The following is a 19,106-nucleotide window of genomic DNA, read 5'->3' on the forward strand; positions in this document are numbered from 1 at the left end:
ACTCAGGTAGGCTGTGGCATTTAAACAATGCTCAATTGGTACTAAGGGTCCCAAAGTGTGCCAAGAAAATACCCCCCACACCATTACACCACCACCACCAACCTTTGAGTTACTGTTGCCTTTCTATCATCTCGAACCATTCTCCTCTGACCTCTGGCATCAACAAGGCATTTTTGCCCAGAGAACTGCCGCTCACTGGATATTTTCTCTTTTTTGGACCATTCTCTGTAAACCCTAGAGATGGTTGTGTGTGAAAATCCCAGTAGATCAGCAGTTTCTGAAATACTCAGACCAGCCCGTCTGGCACCAACAACCATGCCATGTTCAAAGTCACTAAAATCACCTTTCTTCCCCATTCTCATGCTCGGTTTGAACTTCAGCAGGTCGTCTTGACCGTGTCTACATGCCTAAATGCATTGAGTTTCTGCCATGTGATTGGCTGATTAGATATTTGCGTTAACGAGCAGTTGAATCTAATAAAGTTGTACCTAATAAAGTGGCCGGTGAGTGTCTGTGTGTGTTGTCTCCTGGTAATTGACCCTATACAGGAGCCCCGGACCAGCCCTCCGTCCAACGGGTTAGATCCTCAGCCTAAAGGGATTTACCCTAATAGGTTTCTAAAGATATACTTAGGCTGGTGTCGAATAGATTCACCCTGCTGCCAACTACTGGGAGAGCGAGGACTAAGTTTCAAGGTAGCTAAGAGGGAGTCTCCTCCGATACCATCAGCCTCCAGGCTGATGGCTCCCAAGTCTAAACTCTGTCCTGAGAGGGCTTTGGTCATGGATTTCCCGATTGGGCTAGACCTCCTGGTCTTTAGACCCTCTGGTCTCTTCCGTGGGGTCTCATAGAAATGCCCCTTGAGATGCTCTTGTCATCCCATTTTAGACCTATTGTCCGGACCTGGACTCGGTGTGTGTGTGTGTGTCTCTCTCTCTCTGTGTGTGTGCGTGTGTATCTGTGTGCGTGTCTGTGTCTCTGTGTGGGTGCGTGCCTGCCTATGTGTGTGTGTCTGTGTGTGTGTGTCTCTGTGTGTGCCTTGTGTAACTGTGTGTCTCCCTGTGTGTGTGTCTGTCTGTCTCTCTCTGTGTTTCTGTGTGTGTGTGTGTGTGTTTGTCTCTCTCTCTGTATGTGTGTGTGTGTCTGTGTCTTCCTCTGTGTGTGTGTGTGTCTTTGTCTGTCTGTCTGTGTCTCTGTGTGTCCGTCTTTGTCTTTGTTTGTGTCTGTCTGTGTGTGTGTGTGAGGTCGTTGGAATGTGCAGGGCAGACATAACATCTTTAATGTGTTCTATTTGCACTGCCAATTCTTGAGAATGGTCGGGAATATAGAAACAAGTGGAATTAAGAGCTGCACACAATCCCCACACTGCAAAAAAGGCCCTACTAGAAATAAGCCTAATATTCCTAAATCTAGCCAAATTATCTTGTATTGAGCAAAAAAATCTGCCAATGGGGTAAGCAAAATATACTAGGTTAGAATTCTTAAAACTAGCAAAAAAGTCTAGCCACTGGAGAATCATAATGCGCCTTAAAACTAGACAAAAAGGCTAGAATTTGAGCAAACTGAGCTTACTACAAGCAATGCAATCATATTTATTTAAGACAGAGTAACTTAAAATGAGAAATTTAGTCTCTAAATGAGCTCATTATTAGAATTTATATCTTGAAATAAGATTAATAACTAGCAAAAATACTCTTAAAATAAGCATTTTATTCTCTTAATTGAGCTGACTTTAAGAATTAATACCTTGAAGTTATATTAATAACTAGCCAAAAAAGTTTAAAACAAGACACAATATCTTAAAACAGCACGATAAAAATAAGTTAATTTGTCTCAAAGCAAGGCACCAGAAGCATCTTGTTTTTAGCATTTCTTTCTTTCTTAAGAATTTCATTGCCAGCGATTGCTCTGTAATTGTTGTGCATATGACAATAAAACCATCTTGAATCTTGAATCTAAGAGATTTTTTAATCAACATGCTTCATTCAAAGCAATTGTTGTAACTTCTTCCTGTCAAAAGTGGTCACTGGTGTGTTTCCAATGGCGATCATGCAGTTATCCTCATAGACGAGCACAACTGGACAGGACGGGTCGCGGGCCAAGTATGCATCAGGGTCTTCTGAAGCCTAGATGACAAGAGTGGAAGTTTAGGAAATCACAAGTAACAAAAACTTTGTCCTGGACTGGGATACTTCCAAAAAAACACAATTAGGTCACTGACAACACTACCTTTTTTGTATAAATGACAGAGGCTTATCACAAAATAGAACAACAACTGAAAAATTAAATACTTTAAGTCTCACCGTAAGGACATGGAAAACAGCCTCGCTGCTTGCGCCCAGCTTCTTAGGTGGCATAGTGCTGGATGGGAAGAGCAGTGGCAGGGCTCTGAACACAGCAGTGGCATCCACTATTTTGAAAGAAAGCACAACACAAGGCAGTATGAGTAACCACTCATCATGAGATCTCAAAATATTAACTTGGACAAATCAAGGTATACAGTGACCTCACCTCCATCCAACGTTTTAGGGGGTTTCATCGCTTTTGAACATTCCAGTTGTACATTCAAATAAGGATCATATATAATATTTTGTTGCATATGTCCTGGTCTATCTATATTTTTATCATCTTTTGCTAGAAATGGTAGAAAGAAGCTCATTAGTGTTCAGAATTGAATTTTCAGCTTTCCCATATTCAAAAACCTACTTTTAGACACCAAGATCATCCAAATTGATCAAAGTGGTGAGATTATGTGTCAAATGTCCCCATTTACAAGTCTGCATGGCGGCCATCTTGGAAAATGGGTGGCCCGCGTGCTTTTTCAAAAGAATAATGTCTAAGGAGTATTTGTACCAAGTTTAGTGCTTGTATCACTATTTGAAAGATTGTTTCAGTTATCTGCTGCACTATAACAGAGTTACTGCTAAATAACGTTTTGGCAAAGACACAAAACATCTACCATGTTGTACTAGCCTGCTAGTTCTAAGGTCTAACTGTCCTGAAAACTTAGCACTAAAGTTCCAGAGTTAGCTAACAGTTGTATAATTTCCTTAGTTAAACTTCATGCACTTTTGCAAAAATAGCATCAAAATACTTAATGTTTGATAATAAAATGCACAATATTAACTGTAGATACATACATAAGGATATTTTGAGCTTTACCATGCTAGTTAACTTAATGGGTTTTAGCACACAACCCAACCTAGCAAGGCAGGTTAGACACATAAAATGAAAAAAGTTAATGTTAATAAAACAGATAACTTAACAATATAACGTACCTCTTAGTGTAGCAATTGCAACTTCGTCCAGTTGATCCATTACCGCGATTCCAAAAACTCTCTGGCTGCAAAAATATGTACCTGCATTTGAAATCCAACGGTTAACGGCCTCTCTTCTCTACAGAAAACCGCATGTTGGAATATACCTTTTCAGGGGGTGCGGCCGGCCCGCTGAAATAGCTTAGTTTTTTTTTTTTTTATTAAATTGAAATTCCTTTAGATAATTTCACTAACATATAATACATATTAAGCCCGTGTATGGGATAATTAATTAATGACTGGTTGCTGCTCTTATGAGACCCAGAGTCACTTCCCCTTGATGACCTAATGTTTCGCCCCAAGGGGATAAAGATATTAAAACTTTTGTTCCCATTAATAAAGTGTGATGAAACACTTAGTACTTTTAGGACAACTTGACTTGGATGTTCTCAATAGTGCGTTACTTGCATTTCCCTACTCTCCACTTGATGTCAGAGATAAACCAAGCCCTATAAGCTACAGCACATTAGCATCCAGTGACAATAAATTAAAGCAGTCCTCAGGCCAAATGATTGTTCTACTTAAAATTCTTCCATTTCTGATTGATACAGTTAAAGGTAATGAGTACCACACAGTCATTCTTGAGCTGATAGAAATAGTTCAAATTTTGTTTGCTCCTGTTATTGGTCTACAGACTATCAACAAATTGAAATCACTCATTGAACAGCACCTAAAACATATGAAGAACCTTTTCCCAGATAACAACATCACTCCAAAGCAACATTATTTGATTCATGTTCCATCTCAGATTAAGCTACTGGGACCAATGGTTCGTCATATGTGCATGAGATTTGAATCAAAGCATTGCTTTTTTAAACAGTGGGCTTCAAAACTAAACTTTAAAAATGTCTGCAAGTCCTTAATAAGGCATAATCAAATGTATGAATGTTGTCAGAATGTAAGTAGTTCTGAACACCCCATTTTTTCAAATGATTGTACATTGGGACCGATATCAGAAATAAGCAACATGTCATACTTAAAAGAGAAAACGAGAGCCTTCCTTGGAAATGATGAGGTAAACCATGCAGTGTCTGTAAAATGGATTAATCTAAATGGGAACAAATATATACGGGAAAAGTCATTATTTGCGAATAATGTTAATTCTGATCTGCCAGAATTTGGACTTTTGAAAAATATCTATGTGATTAATTCATCATTGTTTTGTTTTGAGTTCATACAGTACAACACCATTTGTTATAATAGAGATTATATGGCATATGAAATAGAGATCCCAAACTTGGCACAAGCAACTGAACTGATATCGGTCGATAACCTTGTAGATTTCACTCCGTATTACAGCTTTACTCACAAGGATATGGTCTATGTCCCAATGAAATATTACCTCGGGGATGTGATTGGGCTACACAAAGCCTCATCTGATGTATTGTAAAAGGCACACTGTTATTCTGTTATTAAAACAGCTGTGGCTCATATACAGTCATGGAAATTCTGCAAAAAGTTATTGAAATGTTATTAAATTAATTTGGTAAAAAGATAGTGGGCAACACAGAACTGTTTAATACCAAATCAGTCAAACTGTATTGTCATGTTTGTCTTGTTAATAATGACAATAAATGAAAAATAAAATAATAAATTGCTGTCATTTCTTAAGATTCTTAAATTGAGAAGTTATACAAGTGGTCTCAATCTTAAAATAAGGAACATAATCTTGTTCCTTTGCTGGGATAATTTGCAAAATATGTCCATACCTTGTTACTAGTTAAATTGAGCTTGATATTAGCTAGTAAATCTTATTAAGAAAAAGTTAGATATATTTTCTCAAAATAAGACTATTTTTCTTATGTGAAAAATGCTTGGCAAGATTCTTCTTCTTATTAGACTAAAAATAGGACTAATTTTCTTGAAAAAGGGCTTTCTGTTTTTGCAGTGCACATAAAGCATGTCTTGGCCCATATGATTTTGAAGTACCACTTTTCCCATCTAAGTATTCTCTTCTGCCAACATTTCTAGTGATGTTGCAGTAGCATTAGCCAACTTAACCATCTCATTTTACATTTTTACGTTTATGGCATTTAGCAGACTCCTTTATCCAAAGCGACTTACAACAAATACATTTGTTTAAGTAAGTGAATCATCTATCCATCAGTCATCATAAGATAAAGTAATCAATGCTCAGACCAGGGGCCATTGGCAGTCACAATGCTTTAAATGTTTTTTGTTTTTTTATTATAAACAGGAGTGGGGGTATTACAAAAACTTGTAGTGGGGGTGAAGAGGTCTCTAGGGTTAGAGTTAGTACAGGGGGGTAGTGAAGAGGTCTTTACAACACACTCCTCCGCTTCAGTCATGTATGGTAGAGATGGTTCACCTGACCAGGCCTAACTACCAGCGTTACCAGTTTGACTCGTATTTGGCACTAACCTCGACAGATTAAAGGCACCGATAACTTTGGCTTTTCAAGTTACCTCTACTGTAATAACAGATCCACTGAGCTTTTTTTATCAAAGGTTATTTCATTTGAAAGAGATCTAACTATGGCACTTCAGTGGTAATAAAATACATTGGTTAAGTCAGTGCTGTCATATCTCGATTTGGACACAAAGTGGCGTGGCAGATGTGAAAGGAGGGAGATAGACTTACAGCGCATTACATCATGGGCATCATGAAGGCAGGGGAGGCTGGTGGAGATAGAAACCGGAGGAATGGCCCACTGCAACGCACGGAATGAGGAATGGTATCAAACACGTTTCTAAAAAAAACATTCCTCATTATATTCCATGCACTACAATGAGCCCGACCTCTACCTCCACCAGCCTCCCCCGGTAGAAGGTGCCCCCAAGGAGTGAGACAGGGTCAGATATGTATCCATTGCGAAAGGCCTAATCTAATCCCTTAGGGCAAGGCGGGGCTCGTCAAGGTGTTGAGGGGGGGCAGTGGGGGGTGTTAGGGCAAGGTTGGGCTCCCTCCCTCCGTCAGGGTCTTGAAGTGTACAGACAGAGCCTCCTCCTCGGGGTGGGGGGGTCGTTTGTAGTGACTACAGGAAACTGAGGCTACAATTCGCACGGGCTCACCAAAATTGGACAATAGTTTGTGTGACTACATATCCCACCAGCACCCCGAACATCACCAGCAGAAGCCCCAGCACGTTAGCCAGGACCCCCTCGGGGTTAAACTTGGAATAGGTGTCCATGGTGCTGAAGAGCAGTTTCTCTGATGCCCAGGAGACAGGTGCCGACGGACATGGCCAGCAGGACCAGACCAAAGAAGACGGAAGATACACACTCCTCAACCAGGCGGACGCCCCCGGAAACAGGAAGAAGGCCAGTCCCATCACCCACTGTACAATGAAGAAGATGAAGGTCATCATTCCACACCAGCTGTGCAGAGAGTACATATTAGGGATCTTAGCTCCTCTGTGGAAGTCGAACACAGCCACGATGCTGACTATGCTGATGATGAGGGCGAGGAGGTGAATGACACCGTGAAGAATCTTGACGTTGCGTTTGCTTTCATTCCTGAACTCCTCTGCCAACATCCTGATATCAGACAGGGCATAGTAAACACCTACAGGTGAGGGGGATACAGAGAGGATGAAATGTTGGAAACCTTGAGAATGAGTAATCTTGGATGTTGCATCAGTACTGAGTGAACGTCTAGTGTGTGTGTGTGAGTGTTGCACATAGTCAGAAGGTAGTCCTCGATGATGTATGGCTAACTGATTATAGAGAGGAGTGTACCACTATCCCAGGAAGAACAAACCCCAGATAACCACAGATAAGTCCCAACCCAGTGATAAGGTAAAATCGAGTAGGCCGTTAGACCACAAACCCAATAAGTGCTGTTCATCGTGTTGAAGCTGGGTAGGTAAGACCCAGCTGTGACTCTGTTGTTACACTCGCTCTGCCCAACTTGCACACTACCATTTTCAGAATTCAGACAGAAGCGTCTCTTGAGTCTGCGTGCGAGTAATAGTGTGGTTCTGACTAGGGGAGGTCCATTTCCATGTGAACACAGTGTGGTTGTACCTTTCACTTAGAGGCCCGGTATCACCATGAGGTCTGATAGATCTGTGTGGGAGGTAACATGTAATACACAGCTATTCATGTTCCAGGAGTGGTGTCAGTTGGAATTGGTGCAGCTCACAGCTCACCCTGATTTGGACAACTCCACCTGAAAGACAGATAAAAAAAAAAAGAAAGACAGCAGTAATGTGGTTCTTATTGAAATTGTTATTTTTGCTCAAATCAAAACAATACATTTCCCTATCTGAGATAGAACAGCATGGATGTGACATCAAATTAATGATTCCCCATTAACATCGTCTTCACCCGGAGTAGGCCCCACAGCCTATTGCTCATTGTTCTGTAGCTCCAAGGCTTGGTCCACCCCAGTATGATCAACAAGTTTACAGTGACTGACGTGTATCCATTTTGATTTCCCCTCTACTTTAACTGCTGTGTTGGTTATCAACAAAACCTGATAGGGACCATCCCATCTAACTTCTAACGTAAGTTTCTGTGGTTTGTGTCTCATAACCCATTGACCTGGCATGATAGTGTGTGTCCCCTCAGAAGGCTCTACCCACGAATCATGTACCTGCTGTTCAGCTGCTTTCGTGGCTTTGCCAAGAGCTAAACAATAATCGAGAAGCGCGTCGCTCATCAGATTTATGTCTGCTCGTCTCAGATCAAAAGTACCGGGTAGTGACATTGGTCTGCCTGTGATGACTTTGAAGGGACTCAGTCCTGTGGTATTATTGTGTGTTGCTCTAATCCTGCACAGGACGGCACCGCTTCCTGATGTATTTTGTTGAGTCTCTCTTTGAGAGTTTGATTCATTTGTTCCACCTGCCCAGATGATTGAGGGTGATAGGGACAGTGAAGTGACCACTTCCAGCATCCTGCTGACTTCTTCGCAGACTTTCCCAGCGAAGTGAGAGCCTTGATCAGAGTCTATTTGTTCTGGAATTATTTATTTGACTAGCACTTTGGCTGTATATAAAGCACTTCCCTTTTTGGTAGGGAAGGCTTCCACTCGTCGAGAGAATTTGTCAACGACCACCAACACATCTGGACACCCCCCATACTTCGGAAGTATGATGTAGTCCACCTGGAGGTGTCGAAAAGGTCCCGAGGGTTCTGGAGTCGTGTGCTGTTGCACCTTGACTCTTCCTTGGTTGTTGTTTTTCTGACAGGTAGGGCACTGAGATACGACTCTTTCTGCCTCTTTCCTGAAAGCTGGGTTCCACCACTGGTTGGTATAGTGGTGAACCATTTTGTTTGTTCTGATATGACCTAGTGAATTAATCTGAGTAGCCAGATAGGGTAATAGCTTCCGAGGGACCACAGTCCTTTGACCATACCGCCACACTGCGTCTGTGCCCAGTTTGGCTCCCGACTCCATCCAGGACCATATTTCCCCCTTCTCTGCAGCATCCTGCATCTGTTGGATGTGTTTCAGCATATCAATGGTGTACACTGCCTGCAGGGCTGGAGTTGCAGCTCGATCAGCTTGGTTGTTGCCATTGCTTTCTTCTGTGTCAGCTTTTGTGTGAGCTTTGGTCTTGATGATTGACACTTGCTCAGGTTTCTGTAAGGCAACCAGTAGATCATGAACCATCTCTCCATTCTTGACTGGCACTCCTAATGCATTGAGGAATCCTCCCTCCAGATTTTTCCAAAGTCATGAGTTGCACCGAGGGCATATCTTGAATCTTTGTAGATGTTTGAGGTTTTGAGGGGGCAGAGCCATCACTTCGCTGTCAGTGGTGACAGCCCATCCAGCCTTCCGCACTCCGTCTTCCACCATGGAGGACCCATCGGTAAACGGTATCATATCAGGGTTGTCTAGGTTGTGTGGATGTAACCATTCCTTCATCCGCCTGGTCCATGCAGACCAGATTTTGTGTCTTACAAGGTCTGAGAATGGGATGCTTCCCAATCCACAATATGGCTGTGAGAGTTGTTGGTCCAACTCCCATCTCCACTGGCTTGGTTTCGTGGAGCTTGAGTTTCCCCTCTCCTCCTCCATGCGCGCTCTGTGTTTTTCCGGTGTAGGAGATGTTGATTCCTTTTAGGCTGCTGCTCGGGATAATTGTTATTTCAGCTCCAGTGTCTACCAAGAAGTAAATAGTTCTTCCCCAGACATCCAGTGAAGCATATATCCCATCACTTCTCATGTGAACGGCAGCCTGAAGAGGGCGCAAGAGGGGGGAATCTAGTCAACAACCCTCTACAGAAGCCAACAGACCATTTGCTGATCCAAGGACAGCTGACCAAATTGTTGAAGCATCGAGTTTGAGTTTGGATTGTTAGGGTACTTGTTTTCTCCCCTCTGGGATTCCTGCCATTTTCTTTTCTTGCAGTCCTCCTTCCAGTGTCCAGGTCTTTTGCAGTAGTGACACTCTCCTTCCCGTCTGGGTGCTCGATTTTGATTCTTCGAGACCACTCTGACCTGTATGGTACTTCTTGTTCCCAGGTCATGATCCAGTGAGTTCACCATAACTGGCATTTCTGCGCTTACGGTGACCACGCTCCTTTGGAGTCCCTCTCTCGCTGCTTGCATCAGTTGGTGGTTTAGGGCTCCATTGACGCTCTTATCCATGTTGTCTGACGTTATGGCAGGCAAGCCACTGTGTCTGAACCAAGTCTGACGGAAGCTTTCCTCGCAAAGTACTCACCGGGCTTCTGGAGGCACTTGGTTACCTCAGTCCAGTCAGTGGTGGCATGGGAGGCTGTAATCCCAGGCTCCATTGAGGTTCTACTCATCTACATCCAGAGCGTTCTCCACTTTTAGTGTCAAGGCTTCAATCTCTCGAGGGTTGAGCACATAGGAGTAAACCTGGAGTGTGTCGTTGGGATACCATTGATAAATACCCTTCAGACGTTGCACCGGGTCAGGAACCTTGTGTGTGACGTAGGGTTTTTCCTCATCACAGTCTGAGCCGGCTTTTTTTCCCCTTGGTTTCCTAACTTTAATTGGTCGTACATTTATCTCTTGAGTTTCACATGAACATCATCGTCAGAGGAAGAGATTGAATCTGAGCTGTAAACTCCATAGCCTGGCACTGCAGCTACCATTTTCTTGAGGGGGAGGGGCTGGCTTGAGTTCTTTCACAGGGTAGAGGGTTGGTAGGGGAGAGGCTGGCCCCTCCTTCGTTCATCTCCCTTTAGCTCTCGCCCTCCACTTTTTACGTCGTATTTGCTAATTATCTTGCTTTTAATCTTATCTAATTTTAGGTGTTTTCCGACGTCTAGAACCAAATCATCAAGTACGTTTGTTACTGACATATCAGGAGCGGCTCTGCCTCCTTTTTCAGTCGTGGGCTTGTCAATGCTATTTACTTCAAGTGGCATTTTTAGTTTTAGTTTTAACACTAGTAGTGATCAATTACTAGAATAAAACAATAGTTAACGGACTGACTGGATAACAAGACAACGAAATAACGGACTGACAGATGAACAGGACATTTTGTTCTGTGTGTTTGTCTCTCTAGGTGTGTGTGTGCCTGTGTGTTTGTCTCTCTGGGTGTGTGTGTGTCTGTCTGTCTGTCTGTGTGTCTGTGTAGCAGCAAAAAGCGCACAAGCACACACACAGAAACGCACACAAGTGCATCAAAACATATGACAATCAGTATGAGTCAGCATGTGTTGATCTGTGGGTGGTTTGTGTGCACACTGTTACAAGTGTGGGCATGTAGCGTGTGTGATCATGGCACACACAGTTTCATTGTAATGTGGTGAGCGTAGTCATTTTTGAGGTGACATACAAATTACCATTCACTGTCACAATTTGCCGATTTGATTGTAATTTGAGATTAGTTTAGCTCTCACCGTCTCATGAGACAATCCATTTTAATATCCAAGTTAAAGATCCCACGGCACTTAACGCAAGAGTAGGCATGTTAATGCCAGTGTCCTGGCTTAATTTCCAATCTGGCCCCACGATCATGGCCACCTCATCATTCTCTGCTTTCTATTGGCTCATTCCTCCCCTCTCATCTCCCTGACAACTATTCCCCAGGTCGTTGCTGCAAATCGGAAATATGTTCTCAGCAGGGCATTAAAAGTACTTTTTGGTCCACCAGCAAGGTGTCAGGTGGATGAGAAAATTTAGTAGCCACTCTGATTTCGTACCAGCCACATTTTAAAAAAATAACATCAAACACCACAAAATAAATAAAAGGACCAAAGAGGTTCGAAAAACAGAACATTAATCACAATAGACCTACAGTGCCTATAGAAAGTCATCATACCCCTTTGAAATAGTTACTATATTTGTCGTACAGCCTGAAATCAAAACCCATTAAAAAAACAAATAACTTTTTCTAGCTTTATGGACAAATTTAGCCATACAACATCAAACTAATGGAAAAAAAAAAAGGCGACAGTTCTGAAAATTTATGAAAAACAAGAATAACAGGGTTGGAAAAGTCATCAGTCCCCTGATTTAATACTTTGTAGAGCCACCTTTTGCTGCAATTACAGCCATCAATCTGTTTGGATATGTCTCTACTAGCTTTGCACACCTAGATTGGAGAATATTTGCCCATTCTTCCTTGCAGAATTGTTCGAGTTCAGTCAAATTCCGTGGTGAGCGGCGATGGACTGCTCTCTTCAAGTCCATCCACAGATTTTCAATCGGATTTAAGTCAGGGCTCTGACTTGGCCACTCAAGGACATTCACCTTTCTATCCTTAAGCCACTGCGTTGTTCTTTTGGCGGTATGTTTAGGATCGTTGTCGTGTTGGAAGGTGAATGACCTGCCCATCTTCAGCTGTCTAGCAGAGGGACGCAGGTTGTCCTCAAGAATTTGGGTGTACTTGGCAGCATCCATTTTCCCTTCAATCCTGACCAATTGCCCAGTCCCCGCTGAAGAGAAACATCCCCACAACATAATGTTGCCACCACCATGCTTCACAGTAGGTATGGTGTGTTTTGGGTGGTGTGCTGTGTTGGTTTTTGCCAAACATAGCGCTTGGAGTTCAGTCCAAAAAGTTCAATCTTAGTCTCGTCTGACCATAAAACCTTTTTCCACATGGCAACAGAATCTTCCAGGTGTGTTTTTGCATAGCACAAACGAGACTGACTGTGGCACTTTTTCAGAAAAGGCTTCTTTCTTGCTACCCAGCCATACAGGCCAGCTTTGTGTAAAGCTTGTGTGATTGTTGTCACATGCACAGACAGACCAGTCCCAGCCATAAAGACTTGTAAGTCCTTCAAAGTTGCCTTTGGCCTCTTGGTAGCTTCTCTGATAAATGTCCTCCTGGCTCGATCTAGGCAAGGTGTTGGTGGTGCCATACGCCTTCCACTTCTTAATGATGCTCTGAACGGTACTCAGAGGGATAGCTAAAGCCTTCAAAATCTTTTGTAGCCTTCACCTAACTTGTGCCTTCCTACAACTTTATCCCGGAGGCCTTTTGAAAGTACTTTTCCAACCATGGTGAATTCTTTGCAGAACCATGCACTTCTAGTAGTGGAATCCTCAAGAAACAGCTCGTTTTGTTCTGAAGTAATCAAAACCACTACAATTGATGTCAGGTGGGGGGCAATTAGCCTGGTGTTTGATCTGGAAGTTGATTGGTTGCACCTGAGCAAGTTTATAATGGTATACTCTAAGGGGCTGATCACTTAACCAAACCAGGTATTTCACTAATTAATTTTTAATAATTGTCCAGAATTTTTAAATTTTTTATTTTCACTTTGATGATGAAGGTTATAATGTGTACATACAGCTCAAAAAAGTTAGATTTGATTTATTTTAATTTCCAGGTTGTAATGTGACAAAAGGTAAAGATTTCACAGGGTATGATGACTTTCTATAGGCACTGTATGTTTGCTCCTTCCAGTGGCTATGCTAACTGTCTAGCCTATACACCTAGCCACCAGGGGAAGGTCATCCAACCTAGTGTTGGGCTAGCCTCTTTTCACACCTGTTATCCTTATATTGGCATTCTGAGGTGGAGACCCAAATCAGAGAATGTGATTGGATGTTCCTCGAACATGAAGACGAAATTCTATTGAGCTTGAGATAGCTCCTCCCTCACCCCCACGCTGTTGTTTTTCATCTTCGTCGTAGAGTTGTTCACAGAAACTAGAGAGTGAGTTAGAAGTTAGCGATTGAGATGTCCAAGACTAATAGCAAAAAGCGTGTTTGAAGTTTTACATTTCAAAAACAGGTGTGCTCTCTTGTGATATCTGGTTGGTGCTACGACCTGTCAGTCATGTCATTTTGAATGCCAACAGCATGGCCACTTCTGACTGATCAGTAACCAATGAACAGGCTACGTTTGACAGACTCTCGAGTGTGGAGAGTGCAGAGTACTCCGAGTCTGACATCGACAGACTAGGGTTCGGCAGATATGAGATTGTGATATTGTTCCTCTTAAAGAAAGTACTGTAGTCTGTAAAAGTGCTTACAACTCCTGATGTGTGCATAAATAACTGCCAACACCAGTCATACACTCGATGCACTGCCGTTCAGTCGTTTCCGCTTATGCTGGCATCATACTCCCGCAATGAACCATATTATCGTATATCTGCATATTTTCAAAAGCAATGTTGTGATTAAAAAAAAAATTGATATGGCCCAACCTTAGTCCCATGCTGCACCTCAGGCACCAGGGAGAGTGAGACTGGGTCAACCCACAAGTCCAGTTGACCTCTCCACTCTCTGCCAGGTTACCAGGGAGAGCAGACTTTGACCTTGACAACTCAACAGGAGACACCAACCAACGGTCACCCTGTCCTTCAACACCATACGCAGCTGAGCTACAGGCTTTACACGAGAGAGACTGTGTGTGTGTGTGATTTCTGATTTCCTTATTCTGAGTCCATATGCTTGGAGATGGACTTCCCGAAGCACAGGTATGTGGGTGTGGGGGGACATGCAGCGTTCGGCCTGTAGAGGGAGCTACAGGACCGTGGCCGGGGTTTACGAAAGCGAGGCTTCGTTGCGCACCTGTTGCGAATGAAGCCTCGTTGACGAAATGGTTTAAGATGTGTGTGCCTCTGCTTTGGGGGAGGATGGCTGGAAAGCCAGGACTGGAAAGTGATCCAAAGGAATTCTAACTATTATCATAATAAATGGGACCAATCCCTCATCATCACCATCGCCTCTCTGTACCCAAGGGACTCGTTACAGTGGGTCTGTGGCAGGAGTGTGAACTCTGCCAGGACACCTGCTGACCTTTCTACCTCAGCAGGGCTTGTTGTTTTTAAACTGTGTGTGTGCTCGAGATGTTGGGCCTCTTACCCACCACTGATGGAGTGATTACATCAACGCTGGACTACTGTCAATTCAATCTCTCTCTTTTTCTCTCTCTCTCTCACACACTGACTCACTCACTCCCCTAACTCACTCACACACAACAGATTCTTCCAGAGACTTCCTGGTCTTTTTGTAGGGTGGCAGGACTCTGTGTCCTGAGACCAGAGTTTCCATGGCCCCTTTGTCTCCCTCAGCCCGAGGAGGAAGGAGGCTCAAACACAAGCTTCAGACGGTCTCGTGGTGGTTGGCAGGTTGCTGGTTCGGGCCCTCGTATGGCTTGTCTGTGATTCCTTTAACTCCCATTCTCTTGTGGTGTTTCTTTCTTTCTCTCCCTCCTCTGTCTCTCTGTGTCCATCTCCCTCTCTCTCCCTGAATAGGTGGCCATTAAAATCGTGGACAAGACCCAGCTGGACGATGAGAACCTGAAGAAGATTTTCCGAGAGGTCCAGATTATGAAGATGCTGAGGCACCCTCACATCATCCGCCTCTACCAGGTACACACACACACACACACACACACACACACACACCTCTGCCTGCCACATGTCATCTTCATGGCTGAGCTGACTGACTGATGCCATTTACATCCGTCTGATTTGTTACAGACAAGTGATAGATGGATAGATACAAACTTTCACTTCAGGTGTGGCAATCGATCAGACAGTAATACACAATAAATGCATAACCACCATACATACAATATATACAGTTTACATGACTAATACAAAATCGAATGTTCAATAAGTGTTTATTTAAACGTTGTAAAGACATTGGCACACAACTGTAAAGGGCAAACGAAATGCAAGTCTCAACTTACCTTAGGCAGGTGAGAGTGGGGAAACCAAACAACGAATCGGCTTCACCTGTCTGAAAAACAAATGTGAAGAAGGAATGTTGACCGTAATTTAACCATAATTTATGGTTGTCCGTCCTCAGGTGATGGAGACAGAAAGGATGATCTACCTGGTAACAGAGTACGCCAGCGGTGGAGAGATATTCGGTAAGTGAATTTTGTTTTTGTTTTTTAAATGGGACTGGTGTTGCCAGTCCCATAAATTGGAGTGTGTCTCTCTCTCTCTCTCTCCAGACCACCTGGTGGCCCACGGCAGGATGGCGGAGAAGGATGCACGGAGGAAATTCAAGCAGATTGTGGCGGCTGTCCACTTCTGTCACTGCCGCAACATCGTCCACAGAGACCTGAAGGCTGAGAACCTGCTGCTGGACCACAACCTTAACATCAAGATCGCCGGTACAGAGTGTTTCTGTGTGTGTGCGTGCACATGTTTCTCTCTTTGAGATTAGGCTTAATCTGGGTATGGGAAATCGGCCCATCATGTTTTGGGAGGTGGAGTGGAGTGATGGGGTGGATGAAATTGTTTACTATTTCCCTCTCCCCTCTACTCCCTCTCTCTCCCTCTGTCCATCCCTCTCTTCATCCCCCTCTCTCAGATTTTGGCTTCAGTAACTTGTTCTCCAGAGGCCAGCTGTTGAAAACGTGGTGTGGCAGCCCCCCCTATGCTGCTCCAGAGCTGTTTGAAGGGAAGGAATATGACGGACCCAAAGTCGACATCTGGGTGAGTGACCTCTCCCCTCTCCTCTTCTCCTCACTTCTCTCCTCCCCTCCCATCCCCTCCCTTCTTCTCCCCTCCCTTCTCTTCTTTTCTCTTCTCCTCCCCTCCCCTCTCTTGTCTTTTCTCTGCTCCCCTCTCCTCTCCTCTCTTCTCTTGTCCTCTCCCCTCTCTTCTCTTTTCTCTTCCCCTCTCCTCTCCTGTCCTCTCCTCTCCACTCTCTTGGCTTTTCTCTTCTCCTCTCCCCTCTCTTCTCTTCTCCTCTCCTCCCCTTCTCCTCTCCCTTGTCTTTTCTCCTCTTCCTCTCTCCTCTCCTTTCCCCCCTCTCCTCTTCTCCCCTCCCCTCCCCCCTCTCCTCTTCTCCTCTCCTCCCTTCTCTCCTCGCCCTCCCCTCCCCTCTCTTCTCTTTTCCCCTCCCCTCCCATCCCTTCTCCTCTCTTCTCCTCCCCTCTCTCCTCTCCTTTACTCTACTCTCCTCTCCCCTCCTCTCTCTTGTCTTTTCTCTTCTCTCCTCTCCCCTCCTCTCTCTTGTCTTTTCTCTTCTCCTCTCCTCCCTTCTCTTCTCCTCCACTCCTCTCCCCTCTCTTCTCCTCTCCTCCCCTCCCCTATTCTCTCCTCTCCTCTCTTCTCCCCTGTCCTCTCCTTTCTCCTCCCTTCCCCTTTCCCCTCCTTTCTCCTCCCTTCCCCTTTCCCCTCTTCTCCTCTCCTCTCCCCTCCCCCCCATCCCTTCTCCTCTCCTCTCTCTCTTCTCCTCCTCTCCTCTCCCCTCCCCTCTCATCTCCCTCTCCTCCCTTTCTCCTCTCCCATCCCCTCCCATCTCTTACATTTACATTTATGGCATTTAGCAGACGCCTTTATCCAAAGCGACTTACAACAATACATTTGTTTAAGTAAGTGAGTCATCTATCCAACAGTCATCATAAGACAAAGTAATCAATGCTCACACCAGGGGCCATTGGCAGTCGTAATGCCAGTAGGCTACATTTTTTATTTATTTATTTATTTTTATTAGCAGGAGAGAACTTGTACAGGGGGGTAGCAGGGGAGAAGAGGTCTCGGGGTTAGGGTTAGTATAGGGGGGGTAGTGAGGGTGAAGCGGTCTTTAGGAGGGACTGTCCTCCTGTCCTGTCCTCTCCTCTCCTCTCTCCCCTCCCTTCTCTCCTCTCATCTCCCTCTCCTCCCCTCCCCTCCCTTCTCCACTCCCCGCCCCTCTCTTTTCTCCTCTTCTCCCCTCTCCTTACCTCTCCCCTCCCTTCTCCTCTCCTCTTCCATCTCTCCTCTCCCCTCTCTTCTTTTCTCCTCTCCCCTCCCTTCTCCTCTCCTCCCCTCTCCTCTTCCATCTCTCCTCTCTCTCTCCTCCCCTCCCCACTTTTCTCCTCCTCTCATCTCCCTCTCCTCCCCTCTCGTCTTCTCTCTCCTCTCCCTCTGCTCCTCTCCCCTCCCATCTCTTGTCTTTTCTCTTCTCCTCTCCCCTCTCTTTTCTCCTCTCCTTTCCTCTCCCCTCCTCCCCTCCCTTCTCCTCCCCTCCTCTCATCTCCCTCTCCTCCCCTCCCATCTCTTCCCCTCTCCTCTCTGTTCCCCTCTTCTCCCCTCTCCTCTCTTGCCTTTTCTCTTCTCCTCTCCTCTCTTCTCTTCTCAGAATCAGAATTCTTTTATTTGGCCAAGTATATTTGCACATACAGGAAATTGACTTGGTGAGGTTGGTGCATGGGACATAAAAAACAATGGCAAGTATTGACAAGAAATTTACAAAATAGCAAAATATTAACAAAATAGCATAATCCTCTCTCCTCTCTGCTCCCCTCTCCTCTTCTATCTCTCTTCTCCTCTCCTCTCCCCACTTTGCTCCTCCCCCTCTCTTCTCTTTCTCCTCTCCTTTCCTCTCCCCTCTCTTTTCTCTTCTCTCCCTTCTCCTCTCCTCTGCTCTCCTTACCTCTCCTCCCCTCTCCTCTCTTCTCTTCTATATATAATATAAAGCGACTTACATTGCAGTGAGTGCATACATTTCAGTATATATGGTCCCAGCAGGAATCAAACCCACAACCTAAGCGTTGTTAGCGCCATGCTCTACCAACTGAGCCACAGAGGATCACTCCTCTCCCCTCCCCTCTCTTGTCTTTTCTCTTCTTCTCTCCTCTCCCCTCCCCTCCCTTCTCTGCTCTCCCTCTTCTCCCCTCTTCTCTCTTGTCTTTTCTCTTCTCTCCCCTCTTCTCTCCTCCCCTCCCTTCTCCTCTCCTCTCCTCTCCTTAACCCTCTCTCTCTCCCCTAACCCCTTCTCTCTCTCTCTCCCTCTCCCTCTGTAGAGTTTGGGAGTGGTGCTGTATGTTCTAGTGTGCGGGGCGCTGCCTTTTGACGGGAGCACCTTACAGAACCTGAGGGCTCGGGTGCTGAGTGGAAAGTTCCGGATCCCGTTCTTCATGTCTACAGGTGAGAGAGCCAGTGCTGGTGTACTGCCAATAGCCTCTCTCTGTCTCTCTGTCTCTCCCCCTTTCTCTCTCTCGTTCTCTCTCCCTCTCTGTCTATCTCTCTTTCTCTCTCTCCCTCCCTCCTTCTCTCTCCCTCTGTCTCTGCCTCTCCCTCCACTGCTATAGTTCTAACAATGAGTCTGCTGTGGCATCCATGTCTAGGTCTTCTGAGTGTGTGTATGTGTGTGTCACACAGACTGCGAGTACCTGATCAGACACATGCTGGTGCTGGAGCCTAGCCGACGCCTCTCCATGGAGCAAATCTGTAAGAACAAGTGGATAAGGCAGGGAGACCCAGACCCAGAGTTTGAGAGGGTGAGTTCTTCTGCTCTCTCTCTCTGTCTTTCTCTCTGTCTCTCTCTCTAACTCTCTCTCCCTCCTTCTCTCCTTCCCACTCTCAGTTGATAGTCGAGTATGAGCAGGTGAAGTCGGAGAGAGAGACGGAGCTCATTAACCAACAGGTGCTGATGGCCATGTCTGAGATGGGACTGGACCACGAGCGCACACTCCAAGTGAGGGGGGGGGGG

At 44.8% G+C, this 19,106-nt stretch overlaps 1 protein-coding gene and 1 pseudogene across 3 annotated transcripts in view; one reads left to right on the forward strand and one right to left on the reverse strand.

Annotated features, from left to right (window-relative positions):
- LOC310823861 (serine/threonine-protein kinase SIK3 homolog) overlaps positions 1 to 19,106 on the forward strand; it is a 70,084-nt gene that overhangs the window by 17,639 nt on the left and 33,339 nt on the right. Inside the window, exons 2-8 of one of the 2 annotated variants that reach the window (XM_083696744.1) lie at positions 14,924 to 15,040; positions 15,483 to 15,546; positions 15,634 to 15,795; positions 15,996 to 16,120; positions 18,418 to 18,541; positions 18,776 to 18,894; positions 18,981 to 19,091. In XM_083696744.1, coding sequence (XP_083552870.1) covers positions 14,924 to 15,040; positions 15,483 to 15,546; positions 15,634 to 15,795; positions 15,996 to 16,120; positions 18,418 to 18,541; positions 18,776 to 18,894; positions 18,981 to 19,091 — 822 coding nt within the window. Of the gene's footprint in view, positions 1 to 14,923; positions 15,041 to 15,482; positions 15,547 to 15,633; positions 15,817 to 15,995; positions 16,121 to 18,417; positions 18,542 to 18,775; positions 18,895 to 18,980; positions 19,092 to 19,106 lie in introns of both variants that reach the window. The other variant, XM_083696743.1, reaches the window with a different exon arrangement.
- On the reverse strand, positions 6,222 to 8,897 carry LOC310823651 (transmembrane ascorbate-dependent reductase CYB561-like; annotated as a pseudogene). The gene is made up of 3 exons: positions 8,636 to 8,897; positions 6,350 to 6,842; positions 6,222 to 6,312 (listed from the first exon to the last, which is right to left on the reverse strand). The product of its transcript is annotated as a transmembrane ascorbate-dependent reductase CYB561-like (transcript).

Source organism: Argentina silus (genome assembly GCF_951799395.1).
Source record: "Argentina silus genome assembly, chromosome: Y".
NCBI lineage: Eukaryota > Metazoa > Chordata > Actinopteri > Argentiniformes > Argentinidae > Argentina > Argentina silus.